This window comes from Maniola hyperantus, chromosome 25 (assembly GCF_902806685.2).
Source record: "Maniola hyperantus chromosome 25, iAphHyp1.2, whole genome shotgun sequence".
Classification (NCBI taxonomy): Eukaryota; Metazoa; Arthropoda; class Insecta; order Lepidoptera; family Nymphalidae; genus Maniola; species Maniola hyperantus.
Window position 1 is genome coordinate 7,631,878 of NC_048560.1, and position 18,586 is coordinate 7,650,463.

Sequence of the window (18,586 nt, forward strand, 5' to 3'; positions counted from 1 at the left end):
TTCCTGCCGGTTCGCAATTTTTGATGTGTATTTAAAATTATTTAGAAATTTCCTTCAAGTGTAGGTGAAACACTATAAAAATTATAAAAATATAGTTAAGTATAGGTACATAAGTTATTTAAGTATATAAGTAACTAGATGATGCCCGCAACTTCGTCCGCGTGGATTTAGGTTTTTAAAAATCGCGTGATTACTCTTTGATTTTCCGGGATAAAAGTAGCCTTCGTCACTCTCAAGGTCTTTAACTATATACACGCAAAAAATCACGCTGATCCGTTGCTCCCCTCGCGCCTTTCTACCTGCTTTCTACACTTCGGTCCCTGCCGGACTGCCGCGGCCGTCGCCATTATTTTAATTTCGTGATATCTCCTAAGATATTATTCTAAATGAAATGATACAAGGGCAATTTTGGTCTAAATTAAACACTTTGAGATCACGAACAATTTTATTTTGACAAGCATAATACTGTGACAGTAAAAACACCTTCGAAAGTAAAGCTTTGTTTTATATAACTAAGTATGGATGTAAACTTTTAAAGGCTAGTTTACGGAACTAACGCTGCAAAATTTCCACAGCAGTACCCGTAGTAGGACAAGATTTTACGTCTCACCAAACCAAACCAAATTCGAGAGTCGAAATACTTCCGCGTTACAGTAAACTGGATCTTAAATGCCTTGTATTAAAGCTCAAGTTTGTCTACACTTCTACAGCCAGCGCTCCAAGCGGAAACATTGCGAAATTAAAATCAGTGGCATTGAATATTTGACTTCAATTCAAGGCTGTTTAGGTCCATTTTACTGTAACGCGGAAGTATTTCGACTCTCGAATTTGGTTTGGTTTGGTGAGACGTAAAATCTTGTACTACGGGTACTGATATGATACCTTAAAAAACGCGAAAAAAATATATTAAAAATACTATAATTTTGTAAATATTTACTATATATTGCAAATAAAACATCTGATTGATGCTAGAGGTCAATAAACGTTGCGTAAGTAGGCCACTCGGAGTCAATGCCGCGTCGTAGGTGGGGCGCATTGGCCCGCATTTTGCACGGTATACATTGCGGGTTTGAAAAAGCTAAATCAATAAAACTACAGAATGGGGCAAATGGTTATTGGTATTGGCCCACAGTTCAACCGATTTTGACGATATTTGGTACAGAGATAGCTTGCATCCCGGGAAACTTTTTATCCCGGAAAATCAAAGAGTTCCCAAAATGGACTTACCATTTTACTGTAACGCGGAAGTATTTCGACTCTCGAATTTGGTTTGGTTTGGTGAGACGTAAAATCTTGTACTACGGGTACAGAATCCTAGTTTATAATTGAAGTGTACCGGGTTCGGACACCCTCATGAATATGTTAGCGCGCGACGTAAGTGAAAAAATCCTGAAACGGGCCGCGTCATACGAAAAATAACACACAACATATTGTGGTCTCTCTGATGTCCTCATAATGGATGCTCTGACGTCAAACATACAGGAGCAGGCACCCTGGTGCATGCTGTTTGCCGATGACATTGTGCTTGTCGGAGAAGATGCGACCGAAGTCCAGAACAGACTATGTAGCTGGCAAGAGAAATTGGAAAGTGTTGGCCTAAGGATCAGCCGGACTAAGACAGAACATACGTTCTGTGACTTCGGTGGCCCCTCCAGTTTCTCTGAGATTGCTCTAGATGGCATAACCTTACCTGTTTGTTCCAATTTCCGGTACCTCGGTTCGCTCTTCCAAAACGACGGTAATATTGACCGAGACGTGAACAATAGAATGAATGCGGGATGGATGAAATGGCGACAGGTCTCAGGTGTTACATGCGACCCGCAAATGCCCCTTAAACTTAAGGGGAAAATCTATAAAACAGTCGTTAGACCTGTCACATTGTATGGTTCAGAATGTTGGGCGGTAAAAGGGACGGATGAAAGGAGAGTACATGCGACTGAAATGCGAATGTTGAGATGGATGTGTGGTGTGACAAGGATGGATAAGATAAGAAATGAATATATAAGGGGTAGTTTGAAAGTAGCGCCAGTGGTAGAAAAGATGAGGGGTAATAGGCTGGCATGGTATGGGCATATAATGCGGAGGGAAGAAAGCCATGTCACTAGAAGAATGTTAAGTATGCATGTGGAAGGAAAAAAGAGGAGAGGACGACCAAAGAAAAGGTGGATGGATTGCGTGAAAGAGGATATGCGTGAAAAAGAAGTGGATAATACGTTGACAAATGACAGGAATGAGTGGAAGAAGAAGACATGTTGTGCCGACCCCACGTAGCGTGGGATAAGGTAAGGAAGAAGAAGAAGATATTGTGGTCTCTCTGTCTCTGTGTATCGTATTCATCATTGCTGAAGGTCATAACCCCTTTCCATTAATCCATACTATACTGTGACTGTCTGTCTGTCTGCTAGCTTTTCACGGCCCAACAGTTTAACCGATTTTGATTAAATTTGGTACCGAGTTAGCGTACATCCCGGGGAAGGACATAGGCTACTTTTTATCAGGAAAATCAAAGAGTTCCTCTAGAGGCATCATCTAGTCCAAATATATAAAAGGAAAAGGGGACTAACTGACTGATCTATCAACGCACAGCTTAAACTACTGGACGGATCGGGCTGAATTTTGGCATGCAGATAGCCATTATGACGTAGGCATCCGCTAAGAAAGGATTTTTGAAAATTCAACCACTAAAGGGGTAAAATATTGGTTCGAAATTTGTGTAGTCTACGCAGAATAGTGGGGAGTTTTTTTTTGGGTTTTAATGCGGTGGATTCCTGCATGTGTAGGATTTCACTCTGAGGTTTAATGATGACTAGCTTATGCTCGCGACTTCGTCCGCGTGGACTACAAAATTTCAAACCCCTATTTATCCCCCTTAGGAGTTGAATTTTCAAAAATCCTTTCTTAGCGGATGCCTACATCATAATAGCTATCTGCATGCCAAATTTCAGCCCGATCCGTCCAGTAGTTTAAGCTGTGCGTTGATAGATCAGTCAGTCAGTCAGTCAGTCAGTCAGTCAGTCACCTCCTTTTATATATATATAAGATAAGATTATTATCAGACTAGCTGATACCCACAATATCGTCCGCGTGGTGTTCGGTTTTTAAAAATTCCGTGGGAACTCTTTGATTTCCCAGGATAAAAGTAACCTATGCCACTCCCATACACACGGTTTGTTGGTTTGTCCTTCAATCACGCTGCAGTGGAGCAACAAATCGATATTATATTTTGCATACACATAGATAGAACCCTAGAAAATGTTCAAGGCTATTTTTCATTTCGAAAAATGAAAGAATTTCCACGAGCGGATTAAACCCTTAATCAAGGCGGACGAAGTCGTGAGCATCAGCTAGTTAATGATAATTAAAGTCTAGTCATATCCAATTTGTTTTAAAATCTAGGCCAGATTAAATAAGTGAAAATGTCTAGCGCTAAGAAGAAGTGAAGCCGAGCGGATATAGGATTTATTAACGAGTGATAATGGAAGCGAGCGATGGGAAATAAAGCATTGAGACGTATTAGGCTTGAGCCATATGTAGCGATAATGACGCGCGTTTTAATTTGTTTATTATTGATACGGATTTTCCGGGATAAAAAGTAGCCTATGTCCGTCCCCGGGATGTAAGCTAGCTCTGTACAAAATTTCATCAAAATCGGTTAAATTGTTGGGCCGTGAAAAGCGTGAAGGACAGACAGACAGATAGATGATGGTTATGATGAGTAATGATGATGAATTATGATAATGAAAAATGTCAATAATAATTAAAATCTAGTCATGTCCAATTTACTTTAAAATCTGGGCCAAATGAAGTCAAAGTCAAAGTCAAATGATTTATTCAAAATAGGTAATAAATTACTCTTATTGATGGTCTGGTATGGTGTTAGATTTGTAAGATTATAGTGGTGATAATTATTACGCAAACTTAAAACTAATGCTCCGAGGATTCCAAACGCGCCCAGGTCTGAGAAGAGCCCACAACAAACTCAGCCGGGTATTCTTTTTATTATCACCAAGTAGAAATAAGTGAAAATGTCCAGCGCTAAGAAGAAGTGAAGCCGAGCGGATATAGGATTTATTAACGAGTGATAATGGAAGCGAGCGATGGGAAATAAAGCATTGAGACGTATTAGGCTCGAGCAGGTGTAGCGACAGTAACGTGGATTTTATTTGTTTACTAGCTGATGCCTGCGACTTCGTCCGCCTGCATGCAATAATTTACCTACTTAGATTAATCGAATATGACAATGCATAGATTGAAGCATTTAATTTTTAATGAAAAAAAAAACGAAACGATCTATCTCTATCTATGAAAGGAGAAACTGAAAACTGGATCTAAAAATATAAAATTTTGCTTTTAGGTTCTTTGTATAACATCGAAAGTATTTTATAAAATTTCACCTGACTTTTAAATTCTAGGCAAGCGCACTCCAAGTTAGACCTCGTCATTGCTTTTTTAAGTATGATTGTCGTCAAGCACAAGTACAATAAAAAAATAGTTACTTTTACTCAGTTTTAATAGTTTATCCTAAGATTTGTTATTTTATAAAGGTCATAATGTGCTTTGTCCAACAAAACGCGGCGTTTGAAACGCGCATTTTGCTGCTACATCTGCTCTGAGCCTAAGCAGATTTGTAGAGCTCCGTTAGGAGCAAGTAATAATGGATTTGAATTAAATAAAGCAAGAGCTTAATCTCACACGGGCGTGGAAACTTAATTTGCACCCGCAGCTTTTTCACTAGTGCAAGTCTTTTTTATTTTTTATTTTTTTTATTCAGATACAAGTTAGCCCTTGACTGCAATCTCACCTGGTGGTAAGTGATGATGCAGTCTAAGATGATAGCGGGCTAACTTGGAAGGGGTATGGCAGTTTTTATTAAACCCATACCCCTTTGGTTTCTACACGGCATCGTACCGGAACGCTAAATCGCTTGGCGGCACGGCATTGCCGGTAGGGTGGTAACTAGCCACGGCCGAAGCCTCCCACCAGACCAGACCATAAATTTAGAAATTATAAAATTCCAAACCCCTGCTAGGAGTCGAACCCGGGACCTCCCACTATTAAGACCACAGCGCTCACCACTGCGCCAGGGAGGTCGTCAAAAAGTCTGTACTAAGATGCAAGTACAAAAAGATTTTATTAGTAGAAAAAATATATCACTTGCTTTAACGGTGAAGAAAAACATCGTTAGGAAACTTGCATGCCTGAGAGTTCTCCGTTAAATGTGCTCAAAGGTGTGAGAAGTCAGTCAATCCGCACTTGGGCAGCGTGGTAGACAAAGGCCTAAACCCTTCTCATTCTGAGAGGAGACTCGTGTTCAGTAATGGGACGGTAATGGGTTGATCATGATGACGATGATGATGACCCACAATTTAGTTGAATAAATATAACTAGCTAATGCCCGCGACTTCATCCGCGTGGACTACACGAATTTCGAACCCCTAATTCATTCCCTTAGGGGTTGAATTTTCAAAAATCCTGTCTTAGCGGAGGTTTACGTCATAATAGCTATTTGCATGACAAATTTCAATCCGATCCGATACGGAAAAACTTATTTAAAGTTTATGAATGCACCAAACTTATTGTAAACTGTAAATATTCTTCTTTAATAAAATAAATAAATATAAAAAAATATATAAAAAAAAATCCGTCCAGAGCTGTGCGTTGATATATCAGTCAGTCAGTCAGTCAATCACCTTTTCGTTTTATATATTTAGATTTGATTTGATGTGTCCAGTCCAGTTGGCTCAATCTGTGTCGAAAATTGAAATTGACCGTTGTGGAAGAAATTCGGTTAGGTTGAGAGGAATAAAACAACATTGGAAGTAAAAACGGATCGGAAATACTATAATCACATAACAAGAAATGCAATTTCCTACATAATAGGATCGTATAAAGGAAAACCCGTCCGTTTCCATTATCACCCGTTAATAAATCCTACATCCGGCTTATTATGCGACTCAGTGCAGTCTAGCGGCTTTTATTTTGTGTTATAAGTCCCGCAAATTGCTAATGCGCTAGGCTGCCATTTTAGTGACGTCAGCACTAGACTGAAGTTTCTAGCTAATGGTAGGTATATTTTTATTTCGGCTGACGTCAAAATAACGTCATTTCGATGTTAATGGGTTTGATGAAAAAAAAATTTTTGAGTTTCAGTTCTAAGTATGGGTAAGCCCAAAATTTATTGTTTTTTTAAATATTTTTGTGTAAAAATCTTAATGCGGTTCACAGAATACATCTTTTTACCAAGTTTCAACAGTATAGCTCTTATAGTTTCAGAAAGAAGTGGCTGTGACATACGGACAGACAGACATGACGAATCTATGAGGGTTCCGTTTTTTGCCATTCGGCTACGGAATCCTAAAAATCACATCATTTTATTACTACAGTCCAAGACCCTATTAAAATGAATTCATTAGATCATGAAACAAAGCTATTCCAGTACTAAATCATGAATATTACAAAGTGCCCTTTTCAATCGTGGCATTTAGCAGCCGTAGCGTTAATAACTAATCACTATCACACGCAATAGACACGCTATTTGAAATTCGTTCTCATAGAGATTTACTATAACTATAGAGCAACTATTTAAAGCATTATCTTACCAACATTTTGATCGCAATCAATCACTTGGCTTATTACTTGAGATATATATACGTACTAGCGTATGCTCGCGACTTTGTCCGCGTGGACTACAGACATTTCAAACCCGTATTTCACCCTCTTAGGAGTTTAATTTTCAAAAATACTTTCTTAACGGATGCTTACGTCATAATAGCTATCTGCATGCCAAATTTCAGCCAGATCCGTCCAGTAGTTTGAAAGAAAGAAAGAAAGAAAGAAAAGATAGATCGCGTAGATCTTATCTCTTAAGAGAGAGAAAAAGATAACAGATGAGTTAACGTATTAAAAAGTAAGCCCTTTAATAAATTTAACGCCATAGCGCTATGCTAGCTGAATTGAACTTTATTACGTCGTAACAAAAGTACCTATTTATTTAAACGTCTTTGCATAATGATCTTCTTGTGTGTAAGGCACTATTAAGTATTCACTATGTTTTCCTTCACGGTTAAAACAAGTGATATTTAACTGCTTTAAACGCATATTACTTCGAATTGCTAGAGGTACGTTTTTGTTTTTTTTTAAAAAGAATATTAGCCATATTAAATGACTAATATTCCCCTTTCCTCTCCAATTAAGCGTCAGGCTTGTGCTAGGAGTAGGTACGACAATAGTGCAACGGGCGGGGTTTGAACCGTCGACCTTTCGGTTTTCAGTCCACTCCTATACCGGTTGAGCTATTGAGGCTCTATCCGTGTCCGGATCAACCCCCCAATTGTGTAAGAATAACGTTTTCATCGTTATCGTAATCGTCAACAAATTCTGCCCTTTGATTGGCTGTGAAAGCGAAATTGGCAGTGAATCAACCAATCAAAGGGCAGAATTTGTAAACGATTATGATAACGACGAATACGTTTTTCTTACACGATCTGACTGACTTAGGACGGGGACCCCGAGTAAATGCCACAGTTTTGACTACTATACTAGTTTACGTTTATGTTCTATAATAGTTCACGATTGGCAATAGACTAGACTTAAGTTAAAAGAAGCAAATAATAATAAAGTTGTTAAAAACTTTTTCTTTATCCTATCTATCACGATAGTACTATTTAAATATCTATGCTCATTCCAAATTCTATTAGTTTTACACCGAACATCAGCTAGGTATAAAATTAACATTTACAGTGGGTCCTATCACTTTATAATAAGGTTTATTTTCGAATATCTTAGCGTTATTTAAGGTGGTTTTACTCCTGACCTGACATTTACAGGCTAGAACATAAATGTTTGGAGTTGATTTCAATATCTATTGAAATTGACTGACTGACATAATCAACATCAAGTACTGCCACATGATGGGATATTCCAAAACATTTTTTGTACAGTTTCAACTCATTTTGCTTACAGTATGTACCGGGCAGGAAATATAAGTCCCGCAAATTGCTAATACGCGTGGCCGCCATTTTAGTGACGTCGGCACTAGACTGAAGTGTCGAAAGACCAGTACCGTTGACAAAAAAAAATTTGATGACGGTATATTTTTAATTCGGCTGACGTCACGCCAAGCAATGTTAATGAGACATGGGTCCAGCGAATACATAGAACTTTAGAAAGGGATAATGGTTCCAGTGACTGTAACAATGTGAACCGGGCTTAACAGTTTAAAAAGATAAACCTTCCACCGTGAATAGTTAAATACCAAATAAAATAGTTAATAACCAAAATTCCAAAAGCAAAATAGTTCCGAGCGGCCCTTTGTATAACAAGTTCATAAGTGGCGGTATCGCTTGAAACCTGCTCACCGCATCAAATATTCACTACTACCTGACCTGAAATTATACGCTCCTACTATGTTGTATAACATAACATAATATATGTAACCGTACGACTGTACTCGTAGTATGGGATTCACTCATTTTGATCCAATTTTGGCTACGGCTGCGAAATAATCTAAGCTTGCTAGTTCTAATAAGTGTTGAGGCGATATCCGTCCCAAAAGCGGTGTTAAGGCACATTTCGGATGTTCAAAGAATCAAATTTTGGCCTCAAAAACTACAAATTTGTTCATTTATTTATTTTTATTATAAAAATTAAAGATATTCTTCAATGAATTACGAGAGCCAAAACACGATTGGCACAATTTGGCTCGATACAAAAAAATCGGGAAGCTTCCCCAAAATACGCATTTTTTTTACAAGACCGTTAGGAGAAAAACCAGTTATGGATAAAATAATAATCTATAGGATTATTATTTTATCCTATCGATTATCGGGATTTATTTATAAAAAATGGACAGGCTGGTTTCCGAAAGCCTATAGGTTCAGATACTGACCACAAAATAATGGACTAACAACTTTTAACGCAAGCAACACGCATATTTGGGGAGTATTTAGTAAAGTTTGATTAGTATTTTCTATCTAGCTATCACTATCCCTATTATAAATGCGAAAGTGTGTTTGTTTGTTGGTTCGTCCTTCAATCACGTAGCAACGGAGCAACGGATCGACGTGATTTTTTGCATGGGTATAGTTTAAGACCTGGAGAGTTACGTGGGCTACTTTTTATCCCGGAAAATCAAAGAGTTCCCACGGGGTTTTTGAAAACCTAAATCCACGCGTACGAAGTCCCGGGCATCAGCTAGTTTCATATATAACTAATATCGTTTTATTCTTACCTGTTCATCATATCGCCCTCAGGCCGGTTGATGGCGGCATCCTTGGAGGCGGAGTACACGTAAACTCGCGTATCTGCCTTATACCACTTTATACTGTGCATCTCCCCACAGGACTTCCCGTCTATACGACATCGGAGTCGAGCTGTGTTGCCAACCAGCGCTGATGCGTGATCTGGGAACAACAAAAAACCAAAATTCATTTCATGCAGTGATATATCTAAACAAGTTTAAAAAGTTTTTAAAGCCCTGACGGCGGTTTGCACTGCATCAGATCTGGTGTTTATTAAGTCAAAATTACTGAAAAAAGAATTGAATTTTCAAACATACTTTCTTAGCTGACGTCTACGTTATAAATTAGCTATCTGCATGCCAAATTTCAGCCCGATCCGTCCAGTCGTTTGAGCAACAGAGTACATTGGTATAATATTATAAGATTTGAGCTGTGCGTATACATATTAAAAAAAAAAAATCTTTTTTATTCGTATAAACTTTTACAAGCACTTACGAATAGTCGGATGCATCTACCACTGGTTCGGAATGCCTTTCCTACCGAGAAGAACCAGCAAGAAACTCGGCGGTTGCTCTTTTCAAATATTTGATATAGGTTGTAAGGGTGGTAAATTGAGCGGAATGGAAATATACCCGGATACGGAATAATCTACCACCTTACAAAGATTAGAGGAAAATAATAATTTACTTTACTTGATCTATCTACCTAGTAAAGAATAGAAGCTAGCCGTCGACTCCCTTGTAATGTATATGAGGTGTTATAAATGAAATTTGCTAGATGTTAGGCAAAATTGTTTTTAATGTAACTTTTACCGGGGTCGCTTAATACCTAGTGATGGCTAATAATGCTTAGTTATTCTAGCTTAATGCCAAGACTTAATTTAGATACATTAGAATGACTTAGGTAGATAGTACATAAGATCTATGTTTTAAATTTAAGATGCCATTGGCATGGAATAGACAATGACACAGTAAAATTCATAAAATTGTTTCAAAATAAAAGCTCAGTAGTAAAGACAGGGTTCTTACTGTACACATACACTAAGAAGGTTCACTAAACTGTTCCAGGATACAAACATTTGCTTACTTGTAGGTGCGAAGACTGCAATGTAGCTGGACGGCATCGGCCAAGATCCAAAACTCAATTTAACTTGATTCTTCACAACCGAAATGTTTCCTTACAAAGATTTTCACCAAGTCTTATCCATAGAAATTAAGTTGCCAACGTGAATGTGCAAAAGAAATAAATACGAAAACCGAAAACTAAAAACGGAAACGCAAACGGAAACGCAAACGGAAAACGGAAACCCTATTGAACTCCTGGCCACCAATGGTTTTCAGGAGTCCCCCACAACCCATTATCCTCATTTATTTGGGAAGGTAAAATAACTGGAACTGAAAGGGAAAATCATGAAATTAGGATTTTCTCTAACCAAACCGCCATTTTGTCGAATCCACATTACTTGATTTTTCACTCACCATAATTGATGAAACATTGAAATACGTTAGGATGATTAAATTTATAACTATTGTATTTTCCCAGGCGAAGCCATGGGCGAAAAAGAGTGAGATTTTCCTGGAACGAAAAAAATTCGTCTTCACATGTTGACTCCAGAAAAATTCTAAATCTCACCAATCGGTGTTGCCTGACGCAACCCGAGTGTGGCCGCTCTCATTTAGTTTGATCATAAAGCCAATTCATTTTTGAATATTTGCGGAACCTAAGGATATATTATAAGAACCGTTTTGTTAATGACTTAACAATAAACAAATGATATTATGGTTTTATTTAATTATTTTGTTTTATTTTTACGACAATTGACAACGAAGCAAACGCCATCTATTGTGGCTCGAATGAACTCTGAACATCGACCCACGCGTAGTTCTGCACCTTGATGCTAGGTGGCACCAACATACTTTGAACAAAATAGATTTTTATTAAAAGCGAAACGCTAGTTAGTAGTTCAAAATTTACAACGTCACAATACTTCCCCTCCTACGAAAAGGTTCAACAGGTTGAACCACGCTGCCCTCAGCGTCATCCAACAACTACTAACAATTTGCCTGAAACAAACAAACAAAAAAACACAGAAGTTACGCGTGAACGCACATCTACTACTAACAAGGAAAATTGTCTAACAAAATAAATATACTGAAAACAGTGTAAGGTTTTATACATTATACTTAACTACACAACCCTAACTTCTAAAAAGAATATATACAAAAAAAACTTCATGGTGTCTAAGACACTTGAGTGGAAACATCTTGGCATCATTCTTCAGCTGACTGATAGAATGCGTCTAGGCCTACGGTGGTTCACTCTTTTAAACTACCATCTTAATATTTGTTACTCAACAAATACGGAAAATCTGGTTGTGAACGGGTCCATCTGATATGGCAACCGTTCTCTATCCCATTCGGAAAAATAAAACCGAATCAAAATCGGAATATGAGAAAAAAAAAAAACGAAATAACTCTCCTAGAAAATAGATCTCGGAACAGAATCGGAAAAATAACAGAAATGATCCATTATCTAGAAGGAAAACGAAAACAAAACACAAAACCCCCCCCTTTTCGTTATCCCCAAAGTACGATATTTGCATTTTTACTTTCTCTACCGGTTGGTCTACCACAAGCATTCCAATCATCACATATTCATCCCTACATACATCCACTACATTCATCTTCAACTGAACCATGGTAATGTAACTGTTAACTCAGAACATCACTACACTCATACAAACTCCTAATTGAATATTGATAACTTAAATATTCAAACAGTTTAGACCAAACTAAGTAATGGCAAATATCTACTTCTTAATATCCTTAATATGCCAAGTGCCTATTGGGTGGTTGTCAGCTACTCTAACTAGTTCATAAACCAAAGGTGACAAAACCTTGACAACCCTGCACTTTTCATACTTAGGTGCCAGCTTAGCTGCGAAAAAATTTGTAGCGTCGCTTTGTGGATAGGTCTTTTTCCACACTATGTCCCCAACAGAATAGCTTGCAGACCTACGCCTTAAGTTGTAATGCGTTGCATACTCTGCATGAGCCTGAAACAAATTTCTCCTAACCTGACCAAATATGTCCTCCAAAGATCCAAACTTTCCTGCGTATTCCTCCCTTGGAATTCCGGCCTCGTACTCCTTATCCGTGTCCTTATAGAAGGAACCATTTAAAACCGGTTCTCTAGCGTGGACAAGGAAGAACGGGGAGAATCCAGTGGATTCATTAACCGCACTGTTTATGGCGAACTGGACCTTGTACAGGTTTTCGTCCCAGGACCTGTGGTTATCTTTCACAAAAGCGGCTACAGCAGTCATAACAACCTTATTGTACCTCTCAACAAGGTTAACTTGCGGAGTGTACAGTGGTGTGTAGTGTAATTTCGGAATATTATAACGCTTAATGAGATTACGGAATTCAGATCCTGTAAATTGGGACCCATTGTCCACAATCACAGTCTCTGGAACACTATGGTTCAAAAATACAAAATTCTCTAGCGCTTTAACAACAGCGGCACCTGTGGCACGCCGTAACGGAAACAACATTGTATATTTCGAAAAACAACACGTCACCACAAAAAGAAATGTAAATCCTGATTTAGACCTAGGCAAAGGTCCGACTAAATCAGCCGAAATGACCTGAAAAGGTCTCTCGCAGACTTTAGGCTTCCCTAGCAGACCTGGAGTGGCTGATGTCGTGTGTTTATACGCAGAGCAAGTATCACAATTCTTAACGTACTCAACCACGTCCTTATACATACCACGCCAAAAATATCTGAGGGATAATCTGCGATGAGTTTTGAACACACCAAAATGACCTGCAGTTGCATCTGCATGGTTTTGTTGCATAATTCTAAGGATGTCGTTCTTGTGGACTACCTCTTTCCAGTCGAACTCACTGAGAAGCTGGTATTTACATTTACTGTAACGATATAGTTTATCGTTCAAAATACTAAAATTCGGAAAATTTGCTGGATTGATTTTACAGCCATTAAATGTTTTGTCATACCAGTCATCTACCAAAACTTGTTGACTAGAGTTATCATTACGATCACCAACTACATCTACGTGTATGAGTCTCGACAAGGTATCCGGAACTACATTATCACAACCCTTCCTATGTTCGATAACAAAATTATACTGTGATAATCTACAACCCCATCTGGCGAGTCGTCCTGAGGGATTTTCTAAATTTAAGAACCACTTTAGGGATGCATGGTCTGTGATAATTGTGACTGGCTTGGAACCAAAATAAGCCTGAAATTTCTCCACTGCAAAAATCACAGCTAGAGCCTCGCGTTCCGTCGCGCTGTAATTCCTTTCGTTTTTATTTAGGCTCCTACTGACATACGCAATGGGATGATCGCAACCATCGGTTTCTTGCGTCAGCATACCGCCAACACCATATGCAGAAGCATCACAATGTATTTTGAATGGTTTTTCAAAATTCGGTACCGCAAGAACAGGTGCGGTTACCAACGCATTCTTCAATGTATTAAATGCTACCTCTGCCTGTTCGCTCCACTCAAATTTAGGTGCGTTCTTTCCTTTACTCGTTAGTCTATTGAGTGGTGCAGCGATGGTTGAAAAATTCCTAATAAAGCGCCTGTACCAAGAACAAGTGCCTAGGAAAATCTTTACCTCCTGTGCAGTTTTTGGGGTCGGAAAGTTCAAAACTGCGGCAACTTTTCCAGGATCTGTGCGTAAACCAAATTCATCCACTATATACCCTAAATATTTCAAAGAGTTTCGAAAAAAAATTACATTTATCAAAATTTATGGATAGTTGAGCCATTTTTAGTTTATCCAGAACTCTGTTTAATAAAATTAAATGGGTTTCAAAATCAGCAGAACAAATAACAATATCATCTATATAACAAAATACTATTCCATTTTCAATATCACTACAAAAATTTTGATTAAATAACTGGTCCATTAACCTCTGCTGTCGTGCTGGTGCACCGCATAGGCCAAACGGCATGACTTTAAATTTGAATAACCCTCTACCAGGAACTGTAAAACTGGTTTTTTCCTGAGAGTCGTTAGCTAACGGAATTTGCCAGAAACTTGAACTTAAATCAATCGATGATAAAAACCTTGCCTCTTTCAAGCTATCTAGAATTTGTGGAATGTAAGGTATTGAGTATGAATCCCCCTTTGTCACTGAATTTAATTTCCTGCAATCTAGGCAAAATCTCCAGTCTCCATTTGCCTTTTTCACTAAAATTGCTGGGTTATTCCAAGGGCTTTCACTCGGAGTAACTACGTCCATTTCCAGCATCCTATCTAACTCTTTACTTAAAGCTTCCTTCTTTTCGGGAGAAAGTGGATATTGTTTTATTTTTATTGGCAAGGCATCACCGGTGTCAATAACATGTTCAATTAATTTTGTTCTACCCAATCCAATTTTCGCTGAAGAAATATCTAAAAATTTATTTACTACAGATTGGGCTAATTCTTTCTGTTGAGATGATAAGTTTTCAAAAGAAGTGATGGTATGAATTTGTTCATTATCAATCGCACAAATATTGTAAAATTGAGAAGGTGCCTTAATTAATTCTAAATAATTATCAAAAATGCCAGGGGCTAACTGAAATGTTTTCCAAAAGTCACAGCCAAAAATAACATCCGCTATTATAGAGGGTACTACAAAAAATTTTATTATGTGAGTTACGGAATTATAAGTAATCGGAATAAACATATAACCCATGCAATCAAGTTTGTCTCCATTTGCCACTGAAAATGTGGTATCAATACTGCTATGCAGTTTATAACCGAATCTCAAAAAACCTTGTGCGCCTGGTTACCCAAAATTGACGCGCAAGCACCGGAATCTAGTAAACCTGTAATCTCAAAACCGTCAACAAAAACCTTTAAATGTGGCCTAAAGTCTCGTTTATCCACTGAATACAGAACTGTGTCAGGTAAAAGGGATGTTTTGTTGTTAATGACCAAGTTCTTTACTTGTGTCTCTGCACAGTTCTTACTAATTAGTTTTTTTGAATTTTTGTCCGGAGCGGGTTTACTAATCGCCTTTTTACTACAACTTGGACATGTCTTTACTGTAAAGTTCTGACGTCCACACGAAAAACATCTAATAAATTTCGGAACTGTCCTGCAAAATTTAAAGGAATGGTTACCCTTGCCGCACTTGTAACATAGTTGTTTATTTGTTTTCGTAAATTTAGTGCCTTTACTTGTATCAACCTTAGGTGCAGGTGTGACTGAAAGTGTGTTTATCTGTTTTGTCACTTGTTTGTAAGCAAACTCTGAACTTAAAGTTGCCTTACTGTTAGTAGGCTCAGAAAATAAGGCGGAACGCTGCCTCGCAGCCTCTAGTTTGCGACACTTTTCCTTCAACATTGCGACAGACTTAATGTCAACAAGAGCTAATTGTTCTGAGTAAAAAGGGCGAATATTATGTAATAAAATTTGTAACTTTTGTTCTTCGGAAAGTGGTGTTGACAACCTTGAAAACATGCAAAACATTATAGCGAAATAGATAGACACAGGTTCTTCAGAGCCTTGTGTTCTTGCTCGAATTTCACCTAGCAACCTGTAGTCATAATCTACTGCATCAAATTCCTCTAAAAATAAAGTTCTCAATTCTGACCAAGACGAAACTTGACATTTGTTGCCTCTGTACCATAACAATGCTCGGCCTGTAAAAAGATGAAATGCAGAAACAAATAATTTTCCATCTGAAACGCCATAAGATCTTTTATATTCCTCAACGCGTTCGATGAAACTGCGCGGATCACCCTGTCCGTTGAAATTTAACTTCCACTTGGCAACATTTTTATCACCAGTGCAGTCAACGGCGGTACTCTCGGAATCCAGTGATTCGTCGTGAGACGACTCATTGTCAGCATCTAATCTGGAAATCAAACTCTGCAACTTTGTATGTAATTCACTCTTCCTACTTATTAAGCTGAGTTCGGAACACTGTATTCTCAAAATTCTAAAGTACAAATGTGAAGCTAAAGCTTTAGACCTACAGAGGGGCATGTCTATCTTTAGTGTCAGAACACTTTTTTAATAAATCTTCTAAGTCTTGAAGTTTTTTAGTAATAACCCCTAACTCACTTTCAGAAGTGAAATCCGTCTCTAAAATTGATTCAGAAGGAATTTCCTGAATTAATTGTTTTAACTGTTTCTTTAAACCTAGCACTGTAGGTGCTGGAGTTTCGGAACGAATGGATACCTCATAACACAATTCGTCCTTCAAAAGTGAATGAAACTGGGCAAAAGTCTGTTCCATTGTGTTAAGTCAAAACACATTTAACAAAATATCGAGCTTGTGTAACTGTCTATGTTTAGCCTTATACAAATTGGTTAAACACAAACACAAAGAAGTTATTTAAACTATTAAATATACACAAGCAAAATACACAACAAAAACAATATTCTTAGTCTATCCTAACCTATTTTATCAATTATGTTCCTATTCCAAAATATTGTTAATAATACAAGCACATATTATTACTATAGTAAACAAAATATAACAAAATAAAACTTCCCAAAATTGAATAACTGATTGTAAGGTGCAGTATCACCTTTATGAGTACACAGTGTGTTACAACCTTTACAATTACAAAAGTAAACAGGCACAAAGTTGCAATGAACTCTGACTAGCATATTATCTTTCAAAAAAAACAAAGAGATTGTGCAATGGTTTGATGGCTGTTTACTTTACACTTTTAACACATAACCTAAAATACACCAAAATCTGTTTCTAAATGTCACTTTAACTACCAGCATGCAATTAAACTTAACATGTTTTGTGTGTGAAGTAGCTTTTATCATACCTTAACACAGCTCTAAAACAAAATTTCAACAAATATGAGTATCAAGTCACTGAAAAAAAAATTGTTGCATAACTTCATACTTGAACTTAATGTAATCTCTGAATATAGTTTATATATTTTAGTTTCACAAGTTGTAACTCTTAGTAATTTATAAATGTATGTGTGTAACTAGTTAACAGGCACTAGCGTTTCAAAACTTAATTATACTAAGTTACCGGAATTTTCAAACATAAGATGTACTTACTATTGAAAGCAATACCCAACACAACTCAGTTAGCAATGTTATATTACTAAACTGAAGGCAAACATTCACTTATACCACCTCCAAGGTAAGTCGATAACATAATTAAACGGCATAAGCACCATTTATAAAGTGTTGATTAAGTAAGAAAAAAAAATGTTGGACTATACTCAGAAAATTACTTAAACTATCAAACAAAATTTCTAACTATTAGTTCTTATTTAGTTAGTTAACCCTAAAAACAGCTTAGTGCTCTTTGCAATGTGTCACTACTTAGAAAATTGTACAATCAGCGGAGTACATTTCATAAAATTCACAAAAATTTCTCAAAATATACTGAAATAACTATATAAAAAAAAACGTTCGGGCCCCACCGTTGGGCGCCATTTGTAAGGGTGGTAATTGAGCGGAATGGAAATATACCCGGATACGGAATAATCTACCACCTTACAAAGATTAGAGGAAAATAATAATTACTTTACTTGATCTATCTACCTAGTAAAGAATAGAAGCTAGCCGTCGACTCCTGTAATGTATATGAGGTGTTATAAATGAAATTTGCTAGATGTTAGGCAAAATTGTTTTTAATGTAACTTTTACCGGGGTCGCTTAATACATAGTGATGGGCTAATAATGCTTAGTTATTCTAGCTTAATGCCAAGACATTAATTAGATACATTAGAATGCCTTAGGTAGATAGTACATAAGATCTATGTTTTAAATTTAAGATGCCATTGGCATGGAATAGACAATGACACAGTAAAATTCATAAAATTGTTTCAAAATAAAGCTCAGTAGTAAAGACAGGGTTCTTACTGTACACATACACTAAGAAGGTTCACTAAACTGTTCCAGGATACAACATTTGCTTACTTGTAGGTGCGAAGACTGCAATGTAGCTGGACGGCATCGGCCAAGATCCAAAACTCAATTTAACTTGATTCTTCACAACCGAAATGTTTCCTTACAAAGATTTCACCAAGTCTTATCCATAGAAATTAAGTTGGCCAACGTGAATGTGCAAAAGAAATAAATACGAAAACCGAAAAACTAAAACGGAACGCAAACGGAAACGCAAAACGAAAACGGAAACCCTATTGAACTCCTGGCCACCAATGGTTTTCAGAGTCCCCCACAACCCATTATCCTCATTTATTTGGGAAGGTAAAATAACTGGAAACTGAAAGGGAAAAAATGAAATTAGGATTTTCTCTACCAAACCGCCATTTGTCGAATCCACATTACTTGATTTTCCTCACCATAATTGATGAAACATTGAAATACGTTAGGA

The 18,586-nt window shown here is 37.3% G+C and overlaps 1 protein-coding gene across 7 annotated transcripts in view; it reads right to left on the bottom strand.

Annotated features, from left to right (window-relative positions):
• The window catches only part of nrm (neuromusculin), a 506,208-nt gene that overhangs the window by 216,981 nt on the left and 270,641 nt on the right, over positions 1–18,586 (bottom strand). For all 7 annotated transcript variants that reach the window (XM_069507073.1, XM_069507071.1, XM_069507068.1 and 4 more), the window contains exon 3: positions 9,230–9,401. In XM_069507073.1, coding sequence (XP_069363174.1) covers positions 9,230–9,401 — 172 coding nt within the window. The remainder of the gene's footprint in view (positions 1–9,229; positions 9,402–18,586) is intronic.